The 14479-nt window shown below is 48.3% G+C and overlaps 1 protein-coding gene across 1 annotated transcript; it reads right to left on the bottom strand.

Annotated features, from left to right (window-relative positions):
- Positions 1-935: 935 nt before the first annotated feature.
- On the bottom strand, positions 936-10760 carry Slamf8 (SLAM family member 8). Its single transcript, XM_034520677.2, has 5 exons — positions 10602-10760; positions 7969-8295; positions 4239-4544; positions 4048-4155; positions 936-2422 (listed from the first exon to the last, which is right to left on the bottom strand). The coding sequence occupies exons 1-5, from the start codon at positions 10633-10635 to the stop codon at positions 2361-2363; spliced, it is 837 nt and encodes a 278-aa protein (XP_034376568.1). The 5' UTR covers positions 10636-10760; the 3' UTR covers positions 936-2360.
- Between the last annotated feature and the right edge of the window lie 3719 nt (positions 10761-14479).

Below are 14479 nucleotides of genomic sequence, written 5' to 3' on the forward strand. Positions count from 1 at the left end.
CCTCCCACCTCAGCCTCCCAAGTAGCTGGGTTTCTAAACTTGTACCACAAAGCTAGCCTGCCTGACCTTTTAGACAGAAGTTGTCAGCATCTAGTATGAACTTATCAGCTTATTTAGATGCCATTGAACATGAACTCTGTGTAGGCAAAGGCTTTGGTTCATCCGAAACTGATTCTTCAGTGCCTCAAGGTGTTCCCAGCATATGCTGCGCCCTCAGTTCATACTTGGGATGGTGTAACTTTTAAAACATCTTTCCCAATACCTTTTAGAATAAGATTGGTCTTCCAAATGTACTTTGTGTTTTCCAGAGGAAGGATAGTAAGTCTACTAGTTGACAAGTGAGTCACCGGGATATTTGTTTGAGTAGCATGGGGCCTGTTCCAAGAGGCCCTGGTACAACCCACTGCAAAACCACTGTCTGTCAGAGTCACCTCAGGAAGAAGAGAACTGTGCTCTGATATGAGGCGAGGCTGTGGGGACAGAGGGAGGGAAAGTGGGTGACAGCAAGTGTTTTATCACTCCAGAATCACCATGGCCCATCACTAGATCCTTTTCATACTGTTTCTAGGAACAGGCTGGTTTTTCATGATTTGGTGAGAAAATGCCTATAGGTGGCAGGGGAGGGTGGACTGGGCATGTGCACACTACAAGAGGATGTTGGAAAGGGAATAGAAGAAAAGTGAGTGCAGGAGAGAGTGAGAATTATGTAAAGCCAGGGACCCCTGAGAAAAGCCAGCAAGGGGAATCCTGGGTGAGCAGAGAGGAGGTATCTAATGTGAACACACAAGCCAGTGGATTCCATTTGTCCCAGGTGAAGTGACTGTTTGTCTTGGCACTGAGGAGAAGAGGAAAAGTACCAGGGCGGGATTGACTTCCTGGGTGGAGAGACTAAGCCGTCTAGGAAACATACTGAAAACTACCTCTGCTTCTTCAGTGCCTCCTTTCTCTCCATTATAAAGGTTTGGGCAGGGCCCTAGGATAAAACCCACTACATTTGGATTGGAGTAAGCATGAACCTTAGTAGCTACTGCTCCCTGAGGATAAACGTAACTCATTAAGTGTTTTGTTTTTGCCATGTAACAATAAACAGCCTAGACATCTTTCAGGACAGAATCATTCATTGGCAGGACAAATCTTCCAAAATGGCCACAACTATATCTTCCATGGCATATGTCAAGGCGACCTTCGATGATCCTGCAATTGAGTGGTATGGACTTTGTCTCTCCCCTTGAACTTAGGTGGATCGTCTACGCTTACTCCTGAAAATAAATAGAGCAGAGTCTAAAATGTCTCTGTACTCTTTCCCTCCACAGTTTTCCTCCTGTAGCTTTTCTTAAAGGTTTACTTATTTATTTTATGTATATGAGCCCACCATAGCTCTCTTCAGACACACCAGAAGAGGGCATCGGATCTCATTACAGATGGCTGTGAGCCACCATGTGGTTGCTGGGAATTGAACTCGGGACTTCTGGAAGAGAAGTCAGTGTTCTTAACCACTGAGCCATCTCTCCAGCCCCCTGTGTAGCTTTTTATGGCTCTTCATTCTTCTAGTTTCAGGAAGACAGATTTATCCTGAACTTAGCTGTTTCTCTTGAAGTTGTGGAAGAATTTCCTTCTGGTTGGGTCGAATTCTCTGTAATTTTTTTCTGGCAACCATGTAGAATACATGGAGAGAGTCTGAAACACCACCCCAAATATGCAGGAGACATGAGAATTAATGTTAACGAAGATGCCTATTAATATGGTATTACCAGAAAAATGGCTTCTATCCCAGCATGGCACATTAGCTATCTCTCATCATCTGTAACCTCAATTTACCTTCAGGGCCCTTGAACTCAGATGATCTTAAAGTCCTTCAGGCCAGAAAGAGAAAGCCCTGCCCTCCATCTTTCCCTGTTCTGTGGCTTTTCTGATGATAACATCTTGAACACAAGACTCTGGGGCTGGGGTTGGAATTGGCTATGGTTAGTTCAAACATCTGATCTCTCTTCGAGCCCAGGTCCTGGCCTGGAGGCAGTCCCTTGGTTGGGCAAGACCTTATGTACAGTGGTAGAAGAATGGATGCCTTGGATAATCAATGTCCTTGTGGAGCCTAGAGAAAGTCCAGTGTTCTTAAGGAAGCTTCCTAGTAGTCCACTTTGCCCAGAGAGGATCCAGCATGTGTAAACAGGATGGAGAAGGGAGGAAGTTTGGGCCAAGGTGATATTGTTCCAGGATGGTGGGCTTTCTTGGTTGTCCACTAGAGGCAGACCGACCTGTGGAAGTTATGAGGATCCTGGAGGTGTCTAGGTGTGGAGCATCATGTGGCTGGGCAGGGTATCTCATCAAGCACCAGTTCATGTTGTCTCTCATGACATCCTCTATACGACGGCATTCTCTGTCTCTGGAAGCACTCTGTCAGTGCAAGCATCCTTCCTCTTCCCTGATGAGGAGATTAAAGAGTTAGCCCTCTAGTGTTTGGAGTCTTGGCACACTTGGCCTGGCCTCAAGCCTCTGAACACTAAATGTCCTGAACCCAGTCACTCCCTTTTATGTCTTAAAACCCTGGAAGAGGAGATATTTGTTAAGAACGGGACCTTCTTCTTAATGCACCATCTGCATCCATGACATGAGTTAGTGCCATGATGCCTTGTCCAAGCGGCATAGCTAGGGCAAGCCTCTGGACACGTTGTGTAGAGCTCTCACATTCTCCCAGGTGGCCACAGCCATTTGTTTATAGGCCTTTAAAATATTAGGGTAAGTATAGGAGCCCATCGAAAAGTACCTCAGAGTGAGATTCCATTCATGTGAAGTGTCCAGAATAGACAAAGAAGGTAGACACGTGGTTGTCTAGGGCTGGGGGAAGCACTGGAGGGTGAGGGAATGTTGACTGAGTGGTTATGGTATTTTTTTGGTGGGAAAAGTAAGAAAAATGTTCTAAAGTTGGTTGTGGTTTGGAGGTTAAGCTCCAAATTAACTTAAAGCCATTAAATTGCACATCTTAACTAGGTGAACTGTACAATGTATGATTTATATCTCAATAAAATGGGTTTTAAAAGCTGTTCTTTTCTAGGCTTCTACCTTCTTGCCACAAATTTTGGGGAGAAAAGGGTCTAGGAAAGACCCTCTTTCTAGCAGACAGGACCCCTAAATAGGGTACAGTCTCAGTTGTCCATCCCACCCCACCTTTCCTGTCCCTTGAGAAGAATATACAAGTACCTGTCCCTCCTGGACCCAGTTCCTAATCACAGAACAAGACACTGGTCTTTCAGGACACAAAGAACAGTGAAACCAGCAAGCTCAGCATGAAAACAACCATGAAGTCTATGTCGTCTGATATGCTCCTTAAGGGACAAGGTAAGGGGTATCTGGGAATGTGTGGGGCTAGTCTGTGTGTAAGGCCCAGAACCTAGTCTGACAAGATTTTTCTCACCACTCTTCTGTAGAAGTAGGTGTTATCAGCCATTAGCCAGGGTGGGGCTTCTGTTGAGAGTTCCTTTCTCAAGAGTAGTTGGCAAGAAGTGAGTAAGATTCATCTATACCTTTCCTCAATAACTGTTCACCAAGGCCATCCTTGTTCCAGGAGCCATCGATGCTTGAGGACCTGTTGGGTATGTCCCATAGGGACCCAGCCTTTGTCTTTGGAAGGCTCAGAAGTCAGCAGGAGCCAACAGCTAATTAGTCTTTGGGATAGAGTGACTGAAGGTGATTAAAGGAAGAATATTACTCTGACTGAAGGAAGGGAGGTAGAGGGGTTAGGGAAGACTTCCTGAAACATACTTACTTTGAAGACTCAGCAAGAAAGGGTGGAATGGAGAGGTGAAGGCACAGCAAGTGTGTTCTAGGCAGAGAGAATATAACGTGCACAGGCCTGAGGGGAGTGCATGTGACGGAGCAGCTCATTGGAAGAATTGTAGAAGAGGATTCAAGTTGTTCAGTCTGGCTGGAGAGGGCTGAGGCATGTGTGCAACAGGAGATGCAGAGAGGTAGGCCTGTGAATCTAGGGAGGATCAGCCCAGCTCCTTCCTAGCATTCCCAATCCCACTTTCCAACTTATAAGACTCCTACCTGAGCAGAGGCCATGGTGCCATGCCCCAAAGAGACCAGCCAGAATCAGGAACAGTGTAATTGGCACGGCTACCAGTAGCACATCCTTGTAGAATGCCTTCCCAGAGGCTGCAACATGGAAGGTAGAATCAGAGACAGGCCTGATGCAGCACCATAATCCCTCAAACACTGCCTACTGGTTCTTGGCATACCTGTCTCATGATGGCAGCTTTCCCAGGGGGTGACTGTGGTCATATCCCAGCTGACAGGGTTGGAGGCAATGCAGGTAAAGGCCACATTCTTGTCCCCCAGTCCCAATGAGACACTTAACACCTGTCCATCTGAGAAAAGGCTGTGCAGTCCCCTGTTAAAGTCCATTGTCCCCTCCCGTCGCCAGCTGTAGGTTATGTCACTGATGTTGGGGGCCCAGCAGGACAAGAAGACCTGACAGGTATTGAGGGGTTGAGTCTCCTCTGTTGCAGCAGTGAACACTTGAACCTCAGGCTTGGGTACTGCATCTGTGGGGGAGCAGAGGAGAGGAGTGGGTTACAAGGATGCTGGGGAGAGTCCTCAGCTCAGTCTGTGTTCTATACATGGCTAGATCCTCTCTTGGACTTTACTCTCATGTATCTCCCCCTGCTGATTCATTAGCTCGATATCCAGAGCCTTTTATGAAGTGGTCCATGTCAACCTCCTCTCTGCTGTCTTCCTTGCCTAGTCCATTGGTTTGCAGTTCTCCCAAACATGAGGTACTGCCTCAGCCTTCCATGCCTCTGTGTGGCTCATCTGAGCACATAAGTGCTCTCTGCATCCTCTTTTGGAGAAAAGGTCTCAGACTGTATTCTAGGTTGTTCTCATACTCAGAATCCTCCTGCCTCTACTTACAGAATGCTGCAATTGCAGGGGTGTGCCACCCCGCCAGGCTTTACCCTTTCCCTTCTTGCCCACATGGACATCTCTTATGCATCCTTTAAGAATTTCCACCCCTGGCTGTCCCTGACTCTGCTGCCTGCCTGTGGATCCCGTTCCTCTAACTGAGCTGCCTTGTCTGGCCTCAGTGAGAGAGGATGCGCCCAGTCCTGCAGTAACTTGATGTGCCAGAGTAGATTGGTAGAGGTAGGGCTCCCCCTTCTCAGTGGAGAAGGGGTGGGGATCTGGGGGAAGGGCTGGGAGGAAAGGAGGGGCTGAGATCAGCATGTAAAATGGATAAATAAATAAATTAATAAAAAAGACACCTCCCCCTTGGACACATTGCCTTATGCCTTGACTGTGATACCTTCCCTGACAGTTCAGGTGTGACTCAGGACTCTCTAGGCTCCCTGTTCTTGTCTTTTTTTTGTTGCACTTCCTTCACAGTGTGCCAGTCACTCAACAAGGGATGACAAGTATTTATTAGTTCAGGTAAGAGCACACATTCCTGCACTTTGGGAGCTTACGGTTTGGTGAAGGCGACAGACACAGACATGACGACGAATACAAAGCTAATCACAAGGGCATAAAATGCTGTGACTGAGGAGCCTGGGGAGAGGGGCTCTGTCTTGTTCTTGCCATATCTTGCCTCCCTAGTGCTGGCAAATCGGTGCTCGATACCTAGGCTGCTGAACAAATTAGTGTCCTGGCATCCCAAGCCGTGGCTTCTCAATCCTATATAGATTGATGAGCAAATCCCTGGGTCTCTAGCAATGAGGCCAGTGGGAGAGCATTACAGTGACAACGGGAGGGCTGAGCCTCTGACAGCATTCCAGTCAAGCTGAGTAAAGCCTCATTAACGCCAGCTCAATCTGGTGGGATTTGTGATATGAAAAAAAAGAAATGATTTGCTGGGAATACTAATAGTATAAACAGAGATTACAGGGGGGGATATTTACACCACTTAAGAGGACAAGCTGCCTCCAAACACCATCAGGCGCGGTGGAAACACCCATCGACATTTCTGGTAACCGATCCGCTAATTCAAATCATTCTTATCTATTGTCAAAACCAAGCTCCTAAGGACGGCTGCCTGGCAGCTTCCTGCAATTAGTTCTAATCACGCTATGTATTTGGAAGCAATAAAACAGCAATTTCCTTAAAATCTGTAATTCAGATCCTGAGAACAAGGCAGTTTAGAGCTTAGTGGTGTGGGTGCTGCATGCATTACCACACTCACTGTCCTTGTTTCACATGTGCTGCAGCTGAGACTGGAGCAGGGAAGGCCCCAGTGGCTGTGGAGGTTACTTACTGTGCAAGGGCACTGGGATAGGGGGCTAAACAGTGCTGAAGCCAGCCAACATTCTGACTGCTAAGATGTACAACTTATTTCAGGCCCTCACATCTCTGGAAGCTCAACCTCTAATTGTGCATCAGCTTCCTGACTGGCTCACCCAAGGACAGGTACAATAGCCATCTCTGGGGCTTTGAGAATTCTTCCCAGTTTGTTTATAGCACCCCTCTCTCCTGCATCCTCCTTCTAGCCGCTATCCCCACTTTTCGTTGTTAAATTTGGACTCTCTGTAACCTTCCACATGCCTGAGTTTTTATTGAAGTACTGGTGTGGGGCCACACACATTTGTTTCTCAAGCTGTTAGGTAGATGAGATGAATGGGAGTTAAAAGGCCTGGGATAGCAAAAATGAGTGGAAAAGGAGGGGGAGGTGGAGGAAGGGGAGGGGAGGGGAGGAGGAGGAGGAGGAAGAAGGGAGGGAGAAGGGAAGGAAAGGAGGAGGAGAAGGAGGGGAAGGAGGGGGAGAAAGAAGAGGTGGGGAAAGGGAAGAGGAGAGGAGGAGGAGAGGTAAGAGAGGGAGAGGAAGAAGAGGGGGGAGGATGAAGGGGGAGGGGCAGGAGGAAGAGAAGAGAGAGGGAGGGGGATAGGGAGGAGGAAGAGGAGGGGAGGAGAAAAGGGAGAGGAGAAAGGGGAGGAGGAAGAGGAGGGGGAGAAAGAAGAAGAGGGAGAGGAGAAAGGGGAGGAGTGTGGGAGGGGAGAGCATGCATCTCATCCTTATTTGATTCAGCCACTTCCACTGCAGAGATATACGCAGCTGCATAAGTGATGCCAGTTTAGTGGAGCAAAGCCCACCCCATGGACCCTAAGAAATAAAAATAGTGGCTATCATTAACTCTCAAGTAATGTAGCTCAGGTTGGCTTTGAACCCAAAGCAATCTTCCTGCCTCAGACTCCCAAGTGCTAAAATTACAGGCATGGGCCAACCACACCCAGCTAAAGATCTTTTAAGAAAAATAAGGCTGTGGGAAGTCTAGACCTCTGGTAGAATTTGTCTTAGTGTGTACAAGGCCCTGGTTTGTAATCTTTACATTAACTGCAGAACGACAGAAATCAAAACAAAATGAAACTAATATGGGTCGAAAATTCTACAGTTAATTATAGTTTAAGTTGAATTTGACTTGTAAATAAAGACTAATTATGTCACATGCCACATCTTTTCCTTTTCTTTTTTAGTGTCACTTGTAATCTATGATGCTACCTTATAATGAATAGACAGGCCATGCTCTGTTTATAGTTCCCTGTGCTTTATTCTTATGGGTACTGTGCGTGGTACACTATATATATATTATATATATAATATATATATATATAATATATATATATAATATATATATAATATATATATATATATATTAGGCTCACTGTACAACCGGGGGAAAAGATGAAGGTCGGAGGCTCAGCACCATTTCCTAGCCTGCTGAGCCAAGAAAAGAATGAAAGGGGTACAGGTGAGGTTGGTGTGCCGGTGAAGCCAGCAGCTTTGAGAGGTGTTCACCTGGGGAGTGTGTGGGGAGTTTTTTTTAGATGTGACTTCTGGGGAGCAGCTGTTCCGTGACTTAGCATCGTGGTCCAAGGCCAGGTCTTTCTGGAACCTTGTCCTCCCCAGCTCCCATGGCTCCAGATGCTTGCCTGGTAGCTTGCGGGAGAAGAGAGTCAGGGAACAGTGTTGGGCACACTTACCGTACACCTTGAGATGCAGGGTCTGGGTCCAGGTTTGACCCCCTGTATCCACCATCAGCACGGAGAAATTGCCGCTATCTCCAGTTTTCAGGGGTCCAAGCTCCAGGCTGAGGTTGTCATATAGCTGGACTCGGCCCAGGAAACGAGAGTGATACAGAGTCTCCAAGGAACCATGGAAAAATGTGGCCAGGAGCTCCTCTGATGGCCACAGAGATCTCCAGATAGCCTCGCGCACTTGGAAGCCCGGAGGACACTCAGCCACCAGCAGCCTGGAGTCCCCTACCTTGCTTAGCACTTGAACACCGATAACCATAACCGGAAGGAGTGCTGTAAGAACAAAAAACCCTAGTGAATCTGCTACTCCTGGCAAATGGCTAAGTGGCTCAGAATTGAATTAGGGCCCTTCATCACAAGGCAGCTGCACCGAGCTGAGGGTGTAGTAGCGTGTCCGTGTCCCACGGATGGGGGAACAAAACAGGAAGAGAATCTGGTCTTTGCTCATGGAGAAACCAGACCTCAAGCCAGCCACTAAAACAAATTAAGTATCACGCTGAGAAAAAGTGTCTCAACAGTAGGTTAATAGGGGTCCTCACCCAGCCTGGAGCGGCCCCAGAAGATGCATCCTAAAGGAGGAGTAGGAAGGGACAGACCAAGCAGTGGCTACTGGGATGGGAATGGAGAAGTGCTACAGGCCAGAGGGAGCCGCAAGGGAGGAGGGGATAAGAAAGGGAGCATGGGGAAATGAAAGTGGTTCTGCCAGAAGTGAGGAGGAAAGGACACCAGAGTTGGTGGGACCCCACTGTACCATGAAGGAGTGCTGGATTCTGAGCTCTTTAATCCTTTAAACAATAGTGTTCACGGGCGTGTGCATGTGTGCGTGCGTGCGTGCCTGCGTGTGTGCGGTCTCAAGTAGGTTTTGAGTGAGAAAAGTGACATGATGAAATGCACACCTAAGATGGTCACAGCAGGAGGCACAGAGACCACACTGCCACACTGGAGGTGGTGGAAAGGCTGAGGCTGTTTTATGAATCAAGATAAAGGTAGTGGAAACTTGAACAAAGGAACGGAACGGGGGGGGGGGGGCGGGGAGGGGGAGGGACAGAGATAGTAATACTGTAGTTAGCAAACTCTGGTATTAGATTAGGTTTGAGAGTGAAGGGTGCTCCCAGGACTTTGGGGCCCATTGGATATTGTTATTTGGGATCTGAAACAGGGAAAGAGACAGACAGGAGGTGAGACAGCAAGGTGCTGACATTTTTTGAGGGCTGTTTGGAGCTTGAAGTATGAGGAAGACAATCGTTGGAGCTGTCCTCTTGACTCCTTTTCTGCCTTATTCACGTGTGCTTATTCTGGAAGCACCACTGTCACCTCTGACCTCTCCCATTGTTCACTGCAAGGCTACATTCTTTCTGCTTTCCCACAGTGATCAGAGATCAGCACCCTGTCCTATTAGTAGTGTCTGTTTCTGAATCAGAATCTCCCACCAGGCCCTTGAACTCTTTCAGGCCAAGAGCAGATGTCTTTATCTTTATACGTGCAGTTTTCCTCTAGCTCAGTAAATTGCACGGAATTTGCTAAGGGCTGACCCTGAGCCTGGCACCAAAGAAGGCTTCTCGATGCAGGGCAGAGTAAAGGCTGACACATAATGTATCCAAGTACTGGAAGCTAGGACCTGAGATCTGTCGTAGATGGCCACTCTGCTGACCACAGCTCTAGTTCTCACCCACATCCTTAACTTCTCTGGGCCCAGACATCTCTATCCTGAAGGACACAGATTCAGTGTTAACATTGGCTGTCCCTTAAGACTGAGGTTCTGTCATATCTGGCTCTGCCAACAATTCAGCAGTGCGACCTTCACCATCTCTCCTTCCTCCTCTAAGACAAGGAGCCATACCAGTCCCACTGTATCATTCTCGTTTGCCAGTAAGAACCCCTTTAAAAAAACGACTTAAGGTCTGACAATGTTGCAAGTTCTTGTTTAGGCCTGAAGTATACAACAGTGTCTTGGGGGGGGGGGGGGGCATGTCTATAAACTCCATTTCATTGTTGGCTATTTGTTGATCAAAGAGTGAAACTCAGCCATCAGAGTGATGGAGGGGGTCACCTTGTGTTTGGAAACTCCAACAACAGCTTGCTATCAGCCATCCTCAAGCCCACAGGGACCACATTTAAACTGCTGTCACCTCACTTCTTCATTCAATGTACATCTCTCCTTGTACAGGATACAGAGAGTGACCTCAGCATCCCTACAGGCTGCCGGAAACACTCCTCAGACGGTAGAGGACCCTCCTCTACCTTACCCTCCTCTCTTTTCCCTGGACCGTAGAATCCCCATGTGTCAGTACTGCCAGATCCCCATCACCCTAGCACCCAACTTTTTCTCAAAACTGCCATAGTTCAAGCTGCTCTGGGTCCTGGAACAGTTTGAGTGGTGTCTCCTGGATACAGATGCCACTGGTGATGCCACCCTATTTTGTCCAAGACGCAGCTTTTGGTTGCTCCACACTTCACTTCTTCTTTGCTCCTAGATTCTCACTTGGTTATGAGAGGCAAGCTGCCTAGCTGTCGGATGAGGGCAGCTGGGGAGAGGCTTTCAGCTCCCTGAGGACAGGCTGTCCATCTGCCCCACTTACCTTCAAAGAGAAGAAGACTCCAGAGGGACCACATGGCTGACGTCCTCCTTTGGAAGACTCTCTCAACAAACCAGGATATTCATCCTAGGCCAAACGAGTGCACGGAAGGAGCTGTGTTCCTGCTGGAAAGTCCCATGTTCAGAAGGAGGAATCTTGACTCAAAACAAGATGTCTTGAAAGTGAAAGCATCCCGGGTAAAGTGGAAGTTGGCTGAAGGCCCTGCTGTGCCTCGCTGGGCTTTCAGGAGCTGGTTCTTGTAAGTCAGCCTCCATTCTGTGCACATGACTGGCCAGAGCATGGTGACAAGCACATACATACAACCCACGCACTTCTTACACATGGTCACCAGGCCTCTCTGCATCCAGCTCTGCCCATGGACGTGTCTAATCATCATCACTGCCACAGAGGGTTCTCTGAGCTGCAGTTCTGATCCAGTCACTTCCCCTCTGCTTAAAAGTCTTTGAAACTGTCCTGTTGCCCCCTGGATAAAGACTAAATACTGAGCTTAACACAGAAGGCTTTCCAGCTTCTCGGCTGCTCATATCTGCTCTCCTGTCTGGCCATCCCAGCTAGACTACCTTTTTAGAGCCACCCATTTGACATCTGCACACATTGGATTGGCTTCCCTAGCAGGCATATCTGGCCCGGCTCTGCACTCCACCAGGCTGTCCTTCAAGGCTCCCTGCCTACAAGCGTGGTGGGAAGCCCTTTGTACCCACGTGTACTTACTCTTCTTTGTAACCTTGGCATGGTTGGTCATAGCTGCACAGTTTCTCTAGGCCACTTAATAGCAACATGCGTATTTGTTTCTGTGCTGGACACACTAACTATTTAATAAATAGCCGTTAAGTGATTGAAGGACTACCAGATATTGCTAGCCCTTTTGCTTTTATGTAAGGCTGAGGACCGTTCTCAGAGCTGATCTTCTTGTCACCCTGTTGGAAGTATTTGTGGTGGAAGAATTAAAAGCCAGTGTGATGTTAGGCAGCTTGCTGGGGTCACAGGGGTCACAGAGGGGCAGAGAGCATGGGCTGTCCCTTCCTCACTTTTATTCTCTGCTTTTACTTACTCTTTTTTTCCTCCCTCTTCCACTAGAGAGAGAATGAAAGGCTTCTGGAATGTTTTACCACTGCATACCCCTATCCCCAGCAGGGAAGTCATTTTTAAAATGTTACCCTTGAGAAAGATTCCTAAATGTCCTGAGTGTGTGAATCACTGTGTGTTGTCCTGTATAGTATCTACCTTGTGAGTCAAATGGATACCATGGTAACACCGAATCAGGAATTAGACATATAGGATGGGAGTTGATGAGTAGGAAGGGTTAGAGGGAGAGTCCCAGCCTATGGAAACAGACATGCCAGGAAAGGTGAAGGTTGCTAGCAAATGGGTCTCTCTCTCTCTCTCTCTCTCTCTCTCTCTCTCTCTCTCTCTCTCTCTCTCTCTCTCTCTCTCTCTCTCTGTGTGTGTGCAGTCAGCATTGCACTAGGCAATTAGCATTCATGAGGCACCAGAGAAGACGTCTGTGGATCTGCATGGGGAGTTGTTTCCTGAGAAGATAGACTTTGAGCAAGATTTAGATAGTAAAAGAAAAAGGACACCAGAGGTTCTGGTGGGCCTTGAACACAGGGAGAGAGAGTCGAGTATGTGAAGAGCCAGCTGTGGGAAATTACCTAGTGGGCTCCAGAAACAGAGAGGGACAGTCAGGGAGCCATCTTTTGAAGCAGGAGTGGGAGTGGTAAGAGTGAAAGGGGAGACTGGAGTCTGATTATGCAGGTTGGACACTGGGGTCAGCTATTCTTGAAAACAGTGGCTACACTTGAGTTTCCAGGGTTGCTGGCTTAGTGGGTAGAGTTAGGCCCAAGAATCTCAGTTCTAATAAGCACTGTTCCAGGTGAGCAGCCGCTGATGGCCTGGAACCCCATAAGAAGCACTGTTTGGAGGCAGGGGGCTTAGAGGCAGAGCAGCCTAGGAGAGGAAGAGGAAGGTAGTCTGAGAAACAGAAGGGCCTGAACTAGGAGGGAAATATCTAGAGGAGAATAAAAAGTCTGCGGAGGAGAAGTCCCAGCAGACCTTGGGAGCTTCTGGCTGTAGGATGGAAAACCAAGGGAGGGGACGTATCTATGGCTTTCTTGTCAGTTCTGTCATCCATTCACCAAGCATTTATTGAGCATCTATTTAGGTGCCAGATGCTAGGGACACAGAGATGAAAGGCTTATCCCTTGCCCTTAAGGAGTTCCGAAGTTTAGAGGAGGAGATGAGATGTGCAACCCAATAATTAAACAATCAATGTAGCAAGAACAATGCCAGAAGTGTGCACAGTATGCTGGGAGCCAGAGGGCAAAGGCCTGTCCTAGCCTAGGTGGAGGGCTGGGCAGACCTTAGTTGAAGGGGGGGCGTTGGAGTGAGCTTTAGAATACAAAACAGATGGGGGTCGTGGTTTTGAGTGCAATCTCTAGAGTAAGTCTTGGATCCCAATTTGCCCATGAAGCCATGAGAACAGTAACTTCTGGCTTCTGGGTGCTCACCTGAGGGATGGGATCAATAACTGCACCTCCCTCTTAGTGCTGACAGTGAACACCACGAATCTGGTTTACCGTGGATCTGCTCCCCAGTGAGACTTAAATGTTAACTATGTCTGCAAGAGACAGGAAAGGCCAGAGACAGAGGAAGGCGGCAGAGGAGAGGACAGAAGCATGTTTGATGTTGAGCAGGACCTTGCTCTCAGTCTCATCCAGATTGGGAGCCCCATGATGGCACAGAGCAGGTCTCTTTCCCTGTTACATCCTGTGTGCTGCCAAAGGCAGACCTTCTAAGAGGTGATGTCCTGAAAGCATCTGTCAGATTGCATGGGGTGATTCTGGAGGGTGAACTTGTGGGATGTAAAAGTGTGACAAAGGGGGCCAGATCCTTAATCCCTTTAGAGGACACGGTTGACCCCAGTGGTCCTCTAACAGTCCCTCCTGTTGGCAGGGAGAAGGAGGGATTCGGTAAGGCGTGGAAAATGTTCTACCTCCCCAAAGGGGAAAATTTCCCTCCTGTTGCCTGACAGCTGGAGGAAGGCAGACTGAAGGAAGCGCTTCATCCCAGGTGCTGGGAAGGGTTAAGTCTTGAGGCAGGCAGGTTCTCTCTGGAACTGCTAATCACTGGTTCACACCACATTAATTACCCAGCCACAGGGGGGAATGTGCTAGAGTAAATTAGCAGGTGAGTTCAAAGGGGCCACTCCCTGCATTCCTTAATTAAGGGAGCAGCTGGCTGCAAGGGCTGCTACTCCTGTCTCCCTGAGGCTTTCCGGGAAGCTGGAGTCAGGAGGAGTCTGTGCATACTGAGGCTGGAGGTGTAGCTTTATTGGCTATGTGTTATAGTCTGGGCCTCGCCATTAGCCCATTTCTACCACAGGCTACAGGAAGGGCAAGCAGGTGGCCAAGCAGAACAGAGCCACCAACCAAGAGCACTTGGTGCAGACCTTTGGGCTGGGTGGAAATGGATGAGGGCGAGCCGGGTTGTGTTCAAGATGCTCTGTCTGCAAGGGCAGCATGGGGTCTTGCTTCTTCCACAGGGTGAAGCTGAGAACTGGGAGTGGGGAGAGCCAGGCTGTGGAGGCAGAGGCATTCAGCACACTCCTGGAGAACCAAGAGTGAAGGGAAAGGACCAGCGTAGCCGCTAAGTGTAGCTCAGAGGGGAAATGTACAGTGGGGGTCTGAAGAAGTCTTTCAGAAGGCTCAATCAAACTTGGAGACTGAAGTCTTTCAGAAGGCTCAATCAAACTTGGAGACTGTTGTGGACTGAGATCCTGACCAGACCAAAGTAGATTGGAGATTTCTACTAGGCGAGTTTCTAAAAGACAAGATTTTTAAAATCAGTTAACCAGAAGGAGA

This window comes from Arvicanthis niloticus, chromosome 16 (assembly GCF_011762505.2).
Source record: "Arvicanthis niloticus isolate mArvNil1 chromosome 16, mArvNil1.pat.X, whole genome shotgun sequence".
NCBI lineage: Eukaryota > Metazoa > Chordata > Mammalia > Rodentia > Muridae > Arvicanthis > Arvicanthis niloticus.

Excerpts from the sequence above, each read along its gene's own strand:
- Slamf8 (XM_034520677.2), bottom strand. The coding sequence starts at position 10,635 with ATGTGGTCCCTCTGGAGTCTTCTTCTCTTTGAAG. Across the intron at positions 8,296-10,601 it reads GAGTCTTCTTCTCTTTGAAG|CACTCCTTCCGGTTATGGTT; the intron begins GTAAGTGGGGCA and ends TTGTTCTTACAG. Across the intron at positions 4,156-4,238 it reads AAGCTGCCATCATGAGACAG|CCTCTGGGAAGGCATTCTAC; the intron begins GTATGCCAAGAA and ends TCCATGTTGCAG.